We start from the raw sequence: 18,701 nt of genomic DNA on the forward strand, positions 1-18,701 counted from the left end.
GGTGGAGATACTTCTCTGTTTATTTAGAACAAGACCCACCGTTATGACAGCTAATGGGTGGTGTTCTATAGTTACTGGGATCACAGGGGCAGACAGTGGAAATTATTCTTTGACTTGTGAGATGTTTCCCCTATGCAAAGCTTCAGTAAATATCAGAGGAGAGCAAAACTCCAATGGTAGAAGAATGATAAATCTTCTATGGGATTATGGAATGGCATTTTATTAAGGGAAACCCATACCCAGTGCAGTTATCTTCTTGTTTAACTCACAATGCATTTCTTTCTCTACAAATCCTTTCTTTTCTAGTGTATATATGTGTATAAGAAGATGGTACAACTAACAATGCCCACCTTTCGCCATGCAGCACATTGTGTGGTGCACTTTAGGCGCCATTGGAAGAACCCAAATTGATTCTCGTAATCATCTCTATAGAAGATGAAGGACACTAGGAAACATGTGCAGTGTTTTCCCCAGCCCTTTTAAGCCACCTGTCACTTTTCAGTAACCACCTGGCTGTTCTTGGGTGAATATTGAAGTTGTGGGTCACAATACATGGGTTGTCACCCACCTACAGCTTTTTCTCACCAATTTTAAAAACCATTCTGGGGGAAAAATAATGTGCATTGCATTGGAAGACATGTGCTAAAGGAATAAGAAATAAACTTATTTTTGAAAAACAAAATAATGCAAATATATTTAATATTTTTCTCTCTGAAAAAACACAGGAATCTATAAGTGGAAATGGTGAGAACCAAAGTGTTCAGAAAAACTTACCAGTATTGTAGGCAGTAGGCATGGCAGAGTAGACCAGACCCTGTGTGGCCAGACTAGGTGTAGTTACAGAGACAACTGGGGTTGCAAGAGGCTGTGTAGACTGGGAGCTGCTTATCCTCTGTGTATTCTGTCAACAAGAACAAATAATAAGTTTTCTACAGTAAATAAATGTTGCAGACATGCCAAGGTCACAGAAAGGACACCAAAATTTCAAGCCAAATGGTCATGGTTTATGATTCAAAGAAAAGGTTACACCAAAAAATTCAAGCTGCGCATGTGATGAAAAGACTATCAATGAAAAACACACATTAAAAAAAACAATCCAAAGACACAAGTATTAGACTCCATGTATTTACATCTAATAAAATCTGTAAGGCTATCAAGTCAGTCTTTGTTTTGAGAGGGAGAAGGGTGAGAGAAGTTGCTAAAAAACTAAACCTTACTTTAGTGCTTGTTTTTTGAGAATGAATTGCTCTAGAGTGCCTGCAGCTACAAAGGTAAGTTGGCTTGTTAAGTATTTGAATGTCCATAGCTTGGTCAAAGGTTTACTTTAAAGCCACCACTGAAGATAAACATATAACGTTTACTTAATACCACAGATATATGAAAGGTCTACAAAGTCATAGCAAACCAGCCTTCACAATTTACTCTTCTGGCTTACAAACTGGCTTAAGCATACAAAAGCTAAAACTGTATTGCTTACTATGGTTCAGAACAGCCCGATTCCAGTCCTCAATAGCCAGGATCGGCAGACATTTTTAGAATTTTTCTAACAGCAGTACATTTAGTACAGTATGGTTTACAAGGAGTCAGAAAATGACTGGTTATAAGAAAAGCCTGGTCTGTATGTAGTAATTATCCAGGCATCCCCTTTTCAGGGCATATTATTGTCAGAATGCTGTACAGTACTCCATTAGTTGTATGCTAAGGTAAATAACGGTTTGAATTAAGGCTGTATATTTTTTAGGGGGGAATTAAAGGCACCAACCTCAAGTCTTTGTAAACAATTCTACACAGGACCAACAGAGGGCACCCTTGTACTGATGTTACCAGACAAAGACGTAACATTCATAATTTCAGCATTGAGGATAACAAGCATTTACCCCCCCCCCCCCCCCAAAAAAAAAATTTATATATATATTTGGATTTTTGGGTAGCCTGCATCAGAGAGAATAAACACACACACACTTTCCCATATGAACTTTCTGCTAGGGTGTCAGGTTTGACTTATGCATGAAAACATAACAACACATCGTGCACCACACAAATACTATAAAGCAGAGCATGCTGCATGCAGCCCGGCATGTTGTGAGCTTGTGATTTGTGAGTGGTAATTGAAATGGCAACGCTGACTAAATTTGCCAAAGGCACAAAAAGCTTGTTGCTTGCTCATGTTAGGAAAAATACCAAGATAATGATATTGCAAGGCCATGATATCCTGCCAAAAGCTTATTCTGAGAGAGGGAAGTCTAGAAATAACAAGAGTAATTTGTGATAACCTTATCATAGTAGCTTCTATAATAGTCTAAAAAAACAAAAAACAATGAAGGCCTTTTTGTACCTTCTCTGATCTTTTTCCTAATAGCAAGGTTAACAGCCTTCTCACAAAGATAATCAGATACTACTGGGGGTCTCGCCGAGAGATTGCCATTACAATACAGGAGAGGTAGAGCTGTGCTCTGAATGAGCAGCAGAAATCATTCACATGCTACTAATAAATAAATAAAGAAGTGTGAAGACTCCGGCTCTGTCTGTTCACATAGCAGACCGCTGTTTGAGCCCTCCTGAGGAAGATGAGATCATTCACAGCTCCGACAAGAAATGACTTCACCAAGGATGATGTAACCTCAGTGAAAGACAAAACATTGCAGAGCTCCTGTATTAGAGTATCTTAACGGATGGTAATAGAGTAGTGCTGGGTGGGGATCGGGCCATGCGATCAGCATTTGTACACACACACAAAACACAATGTGCATGTCTCATCTGCTGTTCCCCTTAAAACAGCAAAAAATAAACCATTCTTCCCTAAAATTAAATAATTTCATCCCTTGAATTCAGCAAAAATGCAAAGAGATATTTTATAATTTTGTACAGATTTTAAAGGGAACATTGCAGATTGTAACGTATATGTGTCAATGAAGCACACACATCACTCACCAAGTCTAATTCATCTTCCTCTGTCTGTACAGAGATAAGGAAAAGTACAGATATAGGCGTTATAGTACTGCAAGTCTAAAGAGAATGCCCTTTGTACAATAATACACCGTGTCACCATCAACCTACCTTCATGGCATTGCTGACTTCAGATTTACAATGTATGTTACTTTGGCAGCATATAAATAGGGTGAATAGAGAATTGCTAAACACTATATGGATTTTGTGATTGAGTGCTCGTTAAGGAAATATTGTATTTTTGCAGGATGTTTATATTGTGTTATGACTTTCTAAAGCATTCTTTAACCTTTTTACTTGGAAATCATTTTTAGGTCTTGAGGAACCCCTGCTAAAACCAATTTGCAGGGAATCCGTGGGTTGTAATGCCCAATATATGGGTCGTCAGTGGGTGGAATGTCCTTGTGACAGTGCTGGTCAAACTTCTACCCTTACAGCTAAAAAGATCAATGGTTTGTTGCAGCTGGTTGTGCCGAAAAGTATTGACTTATCCAGGTACTATGAAATGGAAGGTCAATCAGTGAATCTCTTGCAACCTTTGGAGAAAACCTATGGTTCCACAGAACCCTGGTTTGGAATGGCTGATCTAAATTGACTATTAGGACAAAAATAAAGATTCACAATGACCTCTGATGAAGATCTTTCAGAACATCATGCCATCTAATTTTTCAACAAAACAAATGGGCGGCTAACAGCTTTAGAAAACACTTTAATTTGCCATGATGTTTTATCAGTAATGTAGAAGGGATAAACACATGTTCTGCTATCCAACAATAATTTCATCTTTCATCTCACAAGATTCATTATTCCAGTTTTAGACCAACATTTATTTTTAGTAATGTAATTTTTTTAAAAACATGCCCCCGCTCTCCCTATAGGTTTTATTTAAACTCCTCTAGAAAAAAAAAGTCTAGGCCTTCTGGCAATGGGTTATAAAGAGAGGGGTGCACCAAAAGAACAATTGTGATGATAACCATACTTGCTGGTATCGTTTGTTTGATGGTTGCACCAGTGCTGGCCTCTTAACATATGGCTGCAAGGGTTGTATATCTGTTTGCACTGGTATGCCTAAATACAAAAAATAAAAAATGTTTTCCACTTACCAAAGGAGGCATCATTCCTTTACTGGATGGAGGTATGACTACTCGCAAGTCAGGTTTTCGGCTGTTCATTCCAAGGTTGCCCCCTGGAGGAGGAGGGGATTTGGTGGGCATCACTTTTACCAAAGTGTTTCCACCTGCTGGACCAAGCAGACTGGGAGAAGCCCTTGGGTTTACAAACCCATTACCTGGACAAGAGAGAAAAAGAAAAACATTTCACATCCAAAATTAAAATCTCTTTAATATTACATTATAAAAGTTTTGCAGAACATTTCTTTTTTCACAAGTATTTTATTTTCAATATACACTTTCACTAGTAAATCATTATGTTCGACCTGCCAGTCAAATAGGCATTGGATCATAATCTGAAAGGGCAATTTATTTAAATCAGCCGGTGAGGCACACAATGTACCTCATAGATTACAGGGTTACAACAGCTGGATCCATGCCACTGTAGCAGGTCTGACTTATCTGATTGCAAACCCTGTCAGGTAGGGACCTGCAGTGGCTCATTTAAATATATTACAACTCACAGGTTATGGAAGACTGACATACCCACACAGTGCAGATCAAAGATTTTAAAAAAAGTATCAAGGTCACAAGCTATGGCCTGTGTTTAAAGTTTCAAACTGTTAATAATGCAATAACTTCATATATTTCGGCATGGTTTTTACCTGTAGAGGCCCAACTTGGATGTATATCCCAAAAGCCCTGACACTGCTGATGGGAACTGCCGTCAGAGATGTGATGTCAGAACCCCCAGAAAACTTAAAGTTGTCATTCAAGTGACAATCTACATCATTCCCCTTTTCTTTCCCCGCTGCAACACAAAAAACTATGTATTCAAATAAAAGCAGGGGGGAAAAAGCTGGGCCAACACAGGGAAAATTTTTAACTTCCCAACAAGAGGAGAGAGCCATGACGTGCAAGTAGATGGGGAGCCTCGCCAAGGAACTGAAAGCTCCTGGAGTAATCACATTTTCTACAAAGTTCAAAGGTACAATACAAGTGATCATTTTTCTGTACTTCTATCTGTAACTTTGGTGACAGGGTCCCTTTAACATAGATTACAATGTATTATATATATCATACTTTATTAGTGGACCTCAACCATATGTGATGCAGTTTTCTCATTAGGGTTTCCAAAAAGCCTTTTTTATTTTTCACAGAACACCGTAGAAAGAAATGAAGGAAGCCGGTACCCTTTAAGACAGAGGTAACCAAATTCAATATGGCACCGATCAGGCAACATGCATTAACTGGCACTGGTATCAATGAATCATGACTGCAATACTGCATTGCACTGGTAACAAATCTAAAAATTATATTTGGATAAGTGCAAGGTCAGATTAAAGGTATGTGCACACTGTTTTTTGTCAATTTCTGTGGCAATGCCTAAAGAAAGGTTTTATGTACTAAAATAAAATTTACACTTGGTGCCAACAAAGCACAAGTACAAAAATGAACATTTCATTCCCTTTTAAATTTGGGGTTTGTCCTGAGTCTATGGTAATAACCAAGCTAAAACCGGACAGTTGCTGGAAAACCGCAGAATAAGTGCACCACAATCAACACATCCTGTGCTGGCCTTGATGTGCAGGGCTGGCTCTAAAGAGATGAATCCTTTCATCCACACCCAGACCAGTCATTTCCTGTTGGCTGTGTGGGCATTTCTCTATTTTATTCTAAACAAGTGAGGTCCAAGAAACTTTCCACATTCTTGACAGAGCTGTCACAGAACAGCTCTCAGCATCATCTTCAACCCAGCTCGAAATTAATCAGGCTCCAAACGGAGAGCAGACTCTCAAGAGTTCCAGTCAGTCACTTTTGCTGTTAATAACGTCTGATTCAGTCCTATTTTGCTGTCATAACAGAAGGCAATTATCCAGCAGAACTGCCAGTCTCGTGTTAATAGCACTGGCTCAGAGAACAGTACGGCTGAATGGGGGCTGTGCTCCGTCCTCTCAAGGAGCAAGCTGCATGTACTAAAAGGATCATGCTGAATCCCCTACAATTCATTCTAGTCTGGTCAATAGATTTATATAAAAAGACGAATCAAGATTTGTGAAAAAGTGAAAACAAACCAGTCTAAACAAAATCCAGAATTGTATTCTGACATATTGCAAGCACAACAACCCTGTTCAATTTACATCTGCCAGCCAACTCTTCAGACTTCAAAAGGCAGCAATGTCAGCTGTTAGCAGACAAGACCAAGAAGGTGAAGAAATGATGGAATCCATGTCAAACAATCTGTGCAGGCTGATATGAGTGTTGTTGTGTCTTCCAATGTGTGACTGTAATAATCCAGCAAGTGCTGCTGATGTGTAGAAAAGGAAATCCAGCACTGAGGAAACATTTAAAAAAACAGATATATGCAAGAGGGAATAGAAAGTATTTTGGAGCAAAAGACTGGCTGCTACATATTCTTAATAATGAGATATAACTGATCCACAGGAAGCATGGAAACTAATTTCTTTAATGTGTGACATTTGTAAATCATATATAAATGCCAATTACAACCAGAATACAGAATGACTTGTCAGCTTTTTTGCCCCTTCACTCTTTACATGTGGGAACCACCTGTACATAGAATCCCACAGTATAGGAGCTCCCCAGAGGTCAACATAGAAGTGTGCACGAAATGTGGAGCATTTTACAGAAAACTTTGCACATGATAAATGTAAGCAAGTAGGGGTAAACACAAGTTTATAATATCCATTGTATAGAAAGTATGGGAGCAAAAGGTTTGCGCATTTAACCAAAAGATCATCATGCCACATAGTGATGGGACAGGTCTTGTACACGCATCAGGTGTGCACCTCTCTAAAGTCAGTGCCTCGGACGTGAGGAGAGTTGGACCATTAACTACTAAGGACAACTGGAGAAATGACATTATATTGCATGTTCATTATGATGCAGTAATGTGCACCCTTAAACATTCTGCCAAGTGCCTATATGTACTCTTCCTTAATGGTAGAAGGGACTGCTTGAATGGCAAAATTAACACCTAGTCCTAATGCTCATAGGTAGTCCAGTCCAGTGATTGTCATCCTGTGCCCTAACGTTATAAATGCCCAACTACGGACTTCAGATCAGTCAGAAACCTTCTCTATTGGCAGCAACTTACATTAGCTCTAGCAGTAGTTTAATCTTCATTACTAAGCAAGTAGAACAAAGTGCAGTGCTGATATTGTCCCACTGTACTGCCTTTTCTTTAAATGTCCCAATGGTGAAGCAGTCTACTTACAAATGTACAGAAAGACAGGAAACACACGAAGGGTAGTTGGTCCTCATTTGGTCAAGTTTCCTAAAGTCTCTCCGCATTCCGCTGCGGCAAACTTCTACTCATATGTGGAAGAGGATGCAATCCCTAAACCCTTACTGTGCTACTTCCACTCTCTGTTCAATCAGTGTAAAAGTTCTTTGGCCACAAATAACCTCTGGATATATCATATAATATATTCAGATAATATGAAGTCAACAGCAGGTGTGCTGGGGGAATAACTAACGAACATTACAAAGAGGAGAGTAAAAGGGGTTTTCGGATCACAGAATTACATTGCGAGGTGGACTGGTGCAGTAAAGCCACAACTAAAAGATACTTTTAATCTGTTACTGGATTAGAACTAATTCGAGCGGTTACACTCAAAACAAAACTTATAGTAGCCGTACATTGTTCGAATATTTTTTGGAATTTTAACTTAGGCAGGGTATCTTTTGGATACAAGACTTGGTGCCAAATAAATTTACTTTAGTAATTACACCCCAAAAAAGAAAATTTACATTTTCTGATCTCAATCCTGTAATTCTAAACCAGAAACTGAACCCCAGAACTCGTAAACCAACTCTAATAATGCTGCGATTTTACTACCAGGATGTAATGCACCAAGCTATCTGCACATAAAGATGTAGATGAAGTGCTTGCTCTGAAAACTATGGGCGGTGCTGTGGATTTGACTAATGTATTTCATAAATACTTCTGTTTTAACACCTTTGTATCAGACTGGATAGACTTTCATGCGCCAAGTAATGTTAATAATTGTTTGATGGTGGTAACTGGAGGGGGAACGTTGACAATGGTTAGTGCTGATCTGTTCCAAGTCATCATGTAAGGACATGAGAAGCAGCACACATACATATATAGTGATACACATTGAGTGGTTATATTGTATATCCCAGAAGCAAGAATTATATAGGGCTTGCTTTTCAAAGGGAAAGAAAATCAATCCAGGTCATATTTCCCTCTCTGAATCAGGTCTGCAGGAAGACTGCCAATAATAATGCTCTTATTACTGTGGAGGATAGAGCAATGCTATCATCATTAAATATTTATTGTGGTCATTTTCCAAAAGAAAATACCAGTAAAAGGGCAGTGCATATTGAATGAAGCTCACCAATAAGATTTATAAATCAAATAAAAAAGTGTAACACTTGCAAGTATATGTACTTTATACTGTATCACATCCTATATGATTTTTTTGATTATGGGTCTTTTGCAGCAATCCTCAAACCAATCAGGCCCAGAATAGGGAGCTTTAAGTGAAAAACTATGCTTCCTTATGAGTCCCTCTCCGATAAAAAAAGGCTGACCTAATGCCTCCTACAGCACCGCAGGGGTAACTGACTACACTATTCAAGTCTATCGGATGAGACTCAAGCTGAAAAAATAATTCTCTTTGGTTCTCTTCATCTTCCCTGCAAACACAAGGGGATAAAAGGCATATTAGAGCAACAATGAACAGCCCATGCACCTGGGCTATTTAGGTATTTCCTGCCATAATGCACAGGCCTAATAAGATGTGTCTTTCAATTATAAAGAACATTATACAGTTTTTTCTTGCCCACACTGCACCCAACCAGCATCTGCCATGTGTAGACAGTAATAGGACACATCTGGGTTTGCACTCAATCCAAGTTCACCTTACAGTAACTGAATTATTCTCCTAATGACGAGACCTTCCAGCAGACGTCATACACACTGGTCTCTCCACTCCTAAAGAATACACTGTACCATCTTGTGCTCCTATTTTGCTTGCTAAGTAATATTTTGGTGATGATGGATTTTGCAGTATTTGTGCTGTGCACAGGATTTTCTTTTAAGTCTCTCTACTGTGCAGTCTGCAGCACAATGCATTTGGCCATTTGTAAAAAAAAAAAAATGATAGGAAAAATTAACTGGATTTGCAGTTTGACTTAAAGAATTCAACTGAGGACAATCTGAATCTTAACAAGCCAAATAGCCTAATGCCAATGCAGTTTCAGAAAAACAACCCTTACTGCGGTGGAAGTTTATGGGGCTGTATGCCTCCAATAATAAGAAACATTGAATAAAATAGAATAATCATCTGTACTCTAATATTAATTATGACCAGAGCATGAAATAAGAGCATGCTATGGAATACACTTGATGGGAGCACTGTTTAAATTCTATTCTGATAACTATAAATCTAGAAATAGTATTTCCCCCCACCACCACATTTAAATGCAGATCAATCAGTGCAGCAAATGTAACTGTGACTGGGGTTGGGGCGAAAATATACCAATGCTGTTCTCATTATGGCAAGGAAACTATTAAAAAGCCTTTCTGTGAATCCTATATAAAAAACAAATACCAAATTGTTGATTATTACATGTATTAAACCCATACAGTAATAAAAATACAAAATATTTCTCTATAATGGCCTTTTATACTGATCTGATACAATTTCATTCAGATCTCCAAACACCTACATACTGCATGGACCTCTGGATACAGAGCTAATGGATTGTTTAGGTTTGTTTTATTGATCTGGTAATTCTAGAGGATATTGCAGAGAGGCTTTACAATCACTATATAGTCTATGATTAATATTACACAGTATTTATATTCCACTGACATATTACACACTCCTTTACAAAGCCTACAGTCATGTCACTAACTGTCCTTCAAAGGAGCTTACAATCTAATATCCCTATCATCATATGATAGTCATATGTTTAATACAGTTTAAAGACAATTTTGGGGGGAAGCCAATTAACTTAACTGCATGTTTTTGTAATGTATGCGGAAACTGGAGTACCCAGAGGAAACCCAAGATAACTCCATGCAGATAGTGTCATGGGTGATATATTAGACCTGGGACCTAGTACTGCAAGGGCCAGAGTGCTAACCACTGAGCCACTGAGCTTCCCAGCTTAAGATTTTACCGAGGTCCACGTGTCTACTGAAAGAATTTTCATTATATTCTTGTTCTAGAGACACAGCTGTAAGTTGGCAGAAAATGCACTGATTTTTTTATGTTACTTGACCAAGTATCCCAATTTGCTGACATTTCTACCACTCCTGTTCTGGTGAAAACCTTAGGATTTTCCTTATTTCTATCATAATTAAGAGAGTCATTGGGGAAAGTAGTAAGTGTGAATGTGTCCCCCTCCCCATCCCAGCTCCACAAAATCGTTTGGATTTACACTTGAACATTTTGGGCTTGAAAAGCTAAAATGATTCAGGCTTCCCCCAATAGTCTTCGTTATTTGACTTTACTTATTGTCTGCTGCTACAGGTCGAACGTTTGGGGGGGGGGGGGGGGAGGGCTCAAAGTTTGACCTGTTCTCTGCTTCTTCTATCATAATTATAAAAATCATTCATTAATCATAATAAATATGTAACAGTACCAAATAACAGAACCCAGTGGGTTTACCTCCTTGCTAAATAAGGTGGCATTGTATCTCCTCTCCTATTGTGTTACTTCACCCCCACCTCCTAGATTGTAAGCTCTTCGGGTTAGGGTCCTCTCCTCCTGTGTCCCTGTCTGTATCTGTCTGTCATTTGCAACCCTTTTTAATGTACAGCGCTGCATAATATGTTGGCGCTATACAAATCCAGTTTAATAATAATAATAATAATATTCTTATTAATAATTGTGATCTGACACAGTATTGGTGAAAGGGAGTGCATGAATCAGACAATTTAGGGCAGCATGTCAGAATAATTAGATTGTGAGCCCCTTTGGGGGACAGTTAGTGACATGACTATGGACTTTGTAAAGTGCTGCATAATATGTTGGCACTATATAAATACTGGATAATAATAATAATGAAATATCTCAGGTTTAGGAGTCATATTCAAAGTCTAGCTGAATGTCCTGCACACATACAGTCTTTCATGACAACGAAGAATTAATTCTGATTATTAATCTAAAAATGGGAGCTTTTATACGTTGCATAACAATCTATAGCCCAGTGAGGAAGAGGCCGAGCTAGAAGAACACAACATTGTACAAGTACCAAATTTGTTTCCTGCTATGAATTGAATGTAAACCCACAATGTGATTCCAGTAAATAGAACACAGACTGGCTCACAGTAATATTAACAATGTGTTTCTGTCAGTTTAAGCTGCTTGCTAATAAAATGCATACAAAGAAGCATATGCAAACAATGGAGATAAATATCACAAGGCACTGTAAAGATTAAAAGCATTTTGTGAAGCCACAACATGAACTTCTACTCTGCATCAATTGTGACCTCGCAGCCCACATGCTCACCATCAATGAAGACAAAACGTTAACCCTTCTGCTGGATTCATTCTATTTTTTTTTATACACAAATAAGTTAGTTGGCTGAACATATGTCTGGGGGGGGATGAATATTCAGATATTGACCTTGTATGCTGCAGACACATTGATCTTGTAATCACACATGCCTATATTCACTTATACAATTCAATAGGAAACGTTAAATGGCAATTGCAGGCAAACAGTTCAATAGATACTCAGATAAATCAAAAACTGATAGATATACGTTTTATACAGGAGGTTAAATACTGTATATCCACTCCAACAGTGTAGTGTTCTCCCCAGCCCTTTAGCTGGCTGCACCGGCCGGCACTTATCAGTAACCACCGGCTGTTTTAGGGTGCTTGCTGATGAGTTACAGGTAGTCCCTGAGTTAAAGACATCCGACATACGGATGACTCCTAGATATGAACTCCCTGCTCGCTCATGTGCAGGACAGAGGCTTGATGGGGGGGAGGGGGACAGTTTGTATGATTTGCAAAAGAAATCTTTTGCTAAAAACAGCTGAGGTTGTGGGTAATCTTAAGGACTGAGATCTTCTGCAACCTCTTGTAGCTCTTTAATGACCAAGACAAATCCTGCAGTTGTTTCTCTTTGCATATCAAAGCACAGCTTGCTCCAGAAGGTAATAAATGTCTAGGCTCCATAAAGTTTTTTTTTTTTTTTTTGCTTGATTGTGATTACCTCACAGTGAGAATTTTATACAGTAACTGACTCCACGCGGGTTTATAGAAAAACATCTGTCCTAATTGCATTTATTAAAATAATGTACCTGTTCCAACTTACATACAAATTCATCTTAAGAACAAACCTACAGTCCTTATCTCGTATGTAACCTGGGGACTACCTATATTATTATTAAACTGGATTTATAAAGCGCCCACATATTATGCAGCGGTGTACATTAAATAGATATTGCAAATGACAGACAGATATAGACAGTGACACAGGAGGAGAAAACCCAGCCCCGAAGAGCTTACAATCTAGGAGGGTCACAATACAGGGGCTGGCATCCACCTACAGTTTCATCCCAACTGGCCTCAAAAAATGTCTGGGTTCAACACTGCAATGGATCACTAAAACATGGTACAGTGGTTTTTGGTAATGAAGATCAGCTACCCTGGTCTGTTAATACCCACATAACCTAACAACTTCCCTTAAAAAGGCACATGGGCTGTCCATTTAAAATATGTTGTTAGTCAAATTAGAAAGTGGAGAATGGTTTCTCTATTCAAGGGAATAGAGCTTCTGACCACTTTAGAAGTATTATAGTACCTCTATTCTTCACAGACCTGGCATGTCTACATCCATCTGTCACAGCTAAATCATTGTTTCAGGTCAGCACTGACATGGTCTGTGTATAATTTATAGATACAGCAGAGTGTCATCAAAATTCTTTATCGCATCTAAATCTTATGATTTAAAGTGGATTTTCAGGAAAACTGTAAAATTCTATGTCCTAAGACCTCTCAAAATATTACAATTTCAGCATAGGGGGTCTCCTCCCCACACCTCTCAGATGTCATCTAAACTTTACATTTTCTATATTTTCACCTGCTAGGCCAATCAGCCATATCCATGAAATATAATTGCACTTTTTACAGTTAGATTTCAGTTTGTCAAGCAAGGAAAGAAGTCCTGCTGCTGCATAGAAGAGAACTGTAGGAGGTGACAGTCTCGTGATATAACAAGGTGGGTGCTCACAGCAATGGGAAGATTTTAGTTTTCCTGAAAACTCTCTCAGTGTTTATATTTTATTTCATTACATTTAAATTTAGGCTTCATTTATGTTTTCCTATAAACCACTAGCAAGAACAGGCATTTAAAGCATATTCTCTACATCCAGAAAAAAAAGAACCTGTCATCCCACTCACCTACTGGACTGGCACCAGCTCCATTTGGCACAGAGATGTCTGATGCACATAACATTACACCTGTCAACAGATTTGAATGTTTGTTATTGAACAAAATTGGAACAGAGAATTCACTGACAAAAGCAGCTTCTTTTCTGATCAGCATTGTTCTGATAAAAACAAAGACCCATTATAATGGACAAAGGAATAACAAACTTGATAACTTTTTCTTTATGCTTTTATTTAGAATAGAATGTGCAAAATTCCCAATTTATTTGTATAGAAATAAAAGTAATAGAGCTATAAAAGCCCTATTCACTTTTTTTTTAACACTGCTATTATTATTATCCAGTATTTATATAGCGCTGACATATACACTGCTATACAAAGTCCATAGTCATGTCACTAGCTGTCCCTTAGAGGGGCTCACAATCTAATGTCCCTACCATAGTCATATGTCATTAATACATGGCTAAGGTCAATTTTGGGGGGAGCCATTTAACCTAACTGCATGTTTTTGGAATGTGGGAGTAAACCAGAGTACTCGGAGGAAACCCAAGCAAACACAGGGAGAACCTGCAAACTCCATGCAGATTGTGTCCCAGCCATGATTTGAACCTGGGACTCAGCACTGCAAGGGCCAGAGTGATATATATCACAGTTTTGTATATAATATGTGGGCAGCACAGTATCTCCTTCCTTTTTAAACATTGAGAACAAATAAGCACATTTTTTAAGCTTGATTAGCTGAGTCTAAAGCTGCATACACACCTGCAATTTTTCTCGTTGGAAAGGATCTTTCACGATCCTTTCCAACGAGAAAAGACTGCACGATGCATGAACGATGCTGTACATACAGCACCGTTCATGCTCTATGGAGAGGGGAGGGGGAGAGCGACGGAGCGGCACCCTGCTGCGCGCTCTCCCCTTCCCTTTCATTAGGATCGGTCGTCGTCCATCGTCCATGGATCCGCCAGGACGGTTGTCGGAAGACGACCGACTGTACACACGGCAGATTTTCGCCCGATAACTGGCCGATACCGATTATCGGGCGAGAAAAATTTGCCGTGTGTACGCAGCTTTAGAGAGTTGGTGCCATAACAGACCATGTAGATAACATCAGGTCAAGACTCTCCTGTGTAGAGTATAATAGATTCGAAGGTCCCGGAGTCCTTATTGGTTCAATAATACCAGTTGCCAAGCTGATTGCTACTGCAGCTGGCCTGGGGGTAAGAAAAGTTCTGTGTGGAGACCAGACAGTGATGACCCTTGTGGCCCTGCCAAACTGGTTCCCAGGCCCACAGGGGTTTAAAAGATACTAAAAACCTCATAAAGCATTCTGGATTATTACCGCTCATCTGAACTCCAACTAAGCACATGGCTTTCTTCAAGCTAAAAATGCAAGTTTTTGTCTTCGTAATACATATGCAGATGTCTAAACATGCTGCATAAAAGCAAACATTGAAAATGATTGCAGTCGATTATTACCTAATAATTGTGGTAACAGCTAAATATTCAATGAAAGAATGATGATCCGGTAGACAGTACAGTGGCTCAGTGGTTAAGGATACAGGTTTTTAGGTTTTAGCAAAACAATGGTGAGACAAAATGTATGCAAACCACATGAATACATTTTGTATGAATTCAATTTTCTTACCTCTACAAACACTCAGTCAGGGCATATTCCTATGTTCATGTAACAGTAAGCCTAGATTTGATTGGGGCTCATGTCTGCTCTAAACCATAAGCCATATATACAATAAAATGTTCTTCGCCCCTTCATATAGCAATTTACAGCCACAAAAAAAGTTAAATCCATTCCCTTTCTCTATCCATACTCAAAAAGAAAACACAGGTAAGCCTCGGGTTAATACTGGCACCTCTTGTTAGTGGAATTACTCACATATCCGGGTATTGTTTCTGTATGTATGTATATGTGTGTGCTTAAAAAGTTCTATTGTTTAAACCTAATAAAAATATATTTACCCTTGCACTGTAAGCCATGGTACCCCCGTTTTTTTAAATTAGCATCAAGTTTAAAGTATTGGGTAAAATGACTTCTTACCTGCATTTCCAGTGCTTGAGGGTCTCTGTGACACCCCAGGAGACACAACATTTCGGTGCAGCGATGTTTGAGGAGGTGACAGCATTCCTGTGTCTGTTAATGAGGTGCTGGCAGCCAATGAAGGGGTGACCAGGGTGTTCCCGGGAGAACTGTATGGCAATGGGTTGGACACGGGTCACTACTTCCATCAGTATACTCTCTGCGGCAGGTATGACAATCCAGAGTACTGATTGCCTTCCCTCTTTCAATTAAATGCGGCTGCACAGGAACCTAAGTTCATATCAAGGCAGTTTCAGCTATTAACATGTGTTGCATTTTAAAATACATTTTAATATTTAATTGAATTATTTAATGTGTTTTTATCTGCCAAGGGTTTAGCTTGCCTACTTATGTTATTTAATGGAATGTAAAATAAATGCAATAAATGCTTGCATCCACATTTCTTTGAACCTTGAAGAAAACAATTAATGCAGTTTTGGTCTTTATCATACTGCAGAATAACTATTTGGGTGGTTTGAACTTTTAATATTGATTTGGGGTACTGCAGAGGGATCTACTGGAAATGTGTGCAATATGTACTAAAACAATGTTGTAATATTCAGCCTGAAATTGCTGCAAGAAAAGAAGTGTATATTTTATACATGTAGAATACTGATCAACTTTTTATTATTATTATTAAACAGGATTTATACTGCGCATGCCCTAAGAGGCATATTCCTACACTGAGGGGAAAGAGATGCCCATCTCTTGCTCAGTGAGATTGGCTCTCTTTTTCTCCCTTTTACACCAGGCTACGTCACCTGATCTCACACCTGCGCAGTGCGGGACTGGGTGATGTAGCCAGAAGAAGGAAGAAGAAGACTGAAGATGGTGAGGAAGCATTCCAGAGCAGTGCAGGACCTAATCAAGAAAAGGTTCAGTGCAATCGAGGGACCTACGGGATTAAAGGTAGAGTGTAATTTTTTTTATTTTTTGATTTAGTTCCACTTTAAAGCCTCTTTGGGGTTCAGAGGTACCCAGTATAAATTCTTGCCACATTAAAAGTCTGCTCCAGTGCAGGGTGTGAACATAACTTCAGCTCTATCCGCACATAAACAACTCTGCATGGAGTTTGCAGGTTTTTCTCTGTGTTTGCATGGGTTGCCTCCCACATCCAAAAAACATGCAGTTAGGTTAATTGGGTTCCCCCCAAAATTGACCTTAGACTGTATTAAAGAGATATGACTATAGTAGGGACATTAGATTGTGAGCTCCTTTGAGGGACAGCTAGTGACATACCTATGGATACCTATGGACTTTGTAAAGCGCTGCGTAATATTAATATTATTAAACAGGATTTTTATAGTGCCAACATATTACGCAGCGCTGTACATTAAATAGGGAATATGTTGTCTATATATAAATACTGTGTAATAATAATAATAATAATAATAATACCATCTTTATGTGATTTATGGTAGGTCTAGTAGTAGCCACATTCAACTGGACTTGTTTTAAGGTTGAAGACGTTTCACAGCTGTCCAAGCTGCTTTATTGGCTCCTGAACTGATGAAGCTGTTTGGACAGCTGCGAAACGTCTTCAACATTACAAGTACAAGTTGAATGTGACCACTAGTACAAGATGTACAATTACCTGGATAAACTAAATCCTTTATAGATTGTAAGGTAGGCTTTGATGCTGACACACCACTACACATGCTGAACTCATACTAACTACTAATTTACAGACCAGGTTAGTGTCAGGCATAAAAGAAAACTGGTCATGGTGTGCATATATGGGATTCTGACCTCAATCAGTCAGTATCCCTTAACAATCATGTAGAAAGTGGGAAAAAAACTCCTTATCTGAATACGTTTTCCAAATCAGGGACAGCATTGAAGTGTGAGGGTTAACATGACAGCCATGAAACTAGCAATTTCAAAAGTAAACCAGACAGCATTTTTTTCAGAAAAATGAACCAATTCTATCTCTACTACATATATGAAAGACAGAAAGAAAATATGACAATAGTAGGGTTTGCTTTGACATTTGTGTTTAAGGATCAATGGCTGGCATATTTTTGATCTTCTTTGCATGGTGTCTAACTGTTATTTTTCTCCAATTATCTAGAAAAAGCTCTTGTACTCACAGAAATTTTATGATTGCGCATCATATTATCAAATTCCTCGTTAATTTTTTTGTACTTTTCCTCGGTGTGGGGGGTGAGGACGTACGAGCTGTCGGGGTCCGGGCTGTCGCAGCCTCTGTGTTCTTTCTTGTTGAGAGCCTAGACAGTGAAGTCAATAAAAAGGATCAACACATACAAGTAAGGGAAAGGGGTGAACAATACTTACAGGATCTCGCTTGAAAACAAAATCATTATCTTCATTTAGTTTGCTGAATGTGTCCTCCTCAAAGTATCTCTCAGCATCTGGACTTTCACAACCATCTAAGCCTTTCTTTTTGAGAGTCTGAAACACAATTGGAAAATTCACACGCATACTGCACTAACGTGGAATGAAGAAGCTGGGTCTTAGTGAGTGTCCTTAAAGTTGACCGTTCATGAGCGATACATGGAAGTTCCATTTCAGACCTCCTAACAATGCTGACTTTCATGTTGAGCCTCTGATCATATGCAGATATGGAAATTCTGAATTCCTTATCTGCATACTTCATACAAGATCACAACCCAAAGTATAAAAACAAGAGCAGTGAGCATGGCATTCAAGTAACCTGCAAAAGGGAAGCTATGAAATGGCAGCATACATGTTTCTCTCATGACCGGTTACCATTATATGGACACCTACAGACAATATTTTTTTTATTTTGGATAGCTCCTAAACATAGATGAAAATAGGTAGGATGACTTATAGCAACCCTGTTTTTACTGCAGGAGCTTGCACCAAACACAGGCCTGTGATCCTGGAGACATACATAGAACTGTTCTAATTTCATGCATATGTAGTGTTGTAAAGCCCCTTCTCTAAAATGCCAATGAAAAACAACATCCTGCAGCAATATTCATATCACTAGTCTGTAGAAACAATTTACATTATAAAAGGTGCCCAGAAGTGGTGAGAATGATCACGTTACGGCATCATCCTAATAAGATACTGAAGCCCAATCTAACAGCCTTTCATCTAGGAAAAGGTTTGTTGTAGGAATTATCTGAATTAAAACCCCCCTGCAATTCTAAACAGTTATGG

General features: G+C 38.7%; 1 protein-coding gene across 1 annotated transcript in view; it reads right to left on the minus strand.

Moving 5' to 3' along the window:
- Nucleotides 1-18,701, minus strand: part of MEF2A (myocyte enhancer factor 2A) — a 59,164-nt gene that overhangs the window by 11,848 nt on the left and 28,615 nt on the right. The window contains exons 2-7 of the mRNA XM_072399127.1: nt 17,627-17,782; nt 15,516-15,690; nt 13,472-13,531; nt 4,050-4,234; nt 2,932-2,955; nt 775-901 (exon numbers count right to left, since the gene is read on the minus strand). Coding sequence (XP_072255228.1) covers nt 775-901; nt 2,932-2,955; nt 4,050-4,234; nt 13,472-13,531; nt 15,516-15,690; nt 17,627-17,782 — 727 coding nt within the window. The remainder of the gene's footprint in view (nt 1-774; nt 902-2,931; nt 2,956-4,049; nt 4,235-13,471; nt 13,532-15,515; nt 15,691-17,626; nt 17,783-18,701) is intronic.

Source organism: Pyxicephalus adspersus, chromosome 2 (genome assembly GCF_032062135.1).
Source record: "Pyxicephalus adspersus chromosome 2, UCB_Pads_2.0, whole genome shotgun sequence".
In the NCBI taxonomy this organism is placed as follows: Eukaryota; Metazoa; Chordata; class Amphibia; order Anura; family Pyxicephalidae; genus Pyxicephalus; species Pyxicephalus adspersus.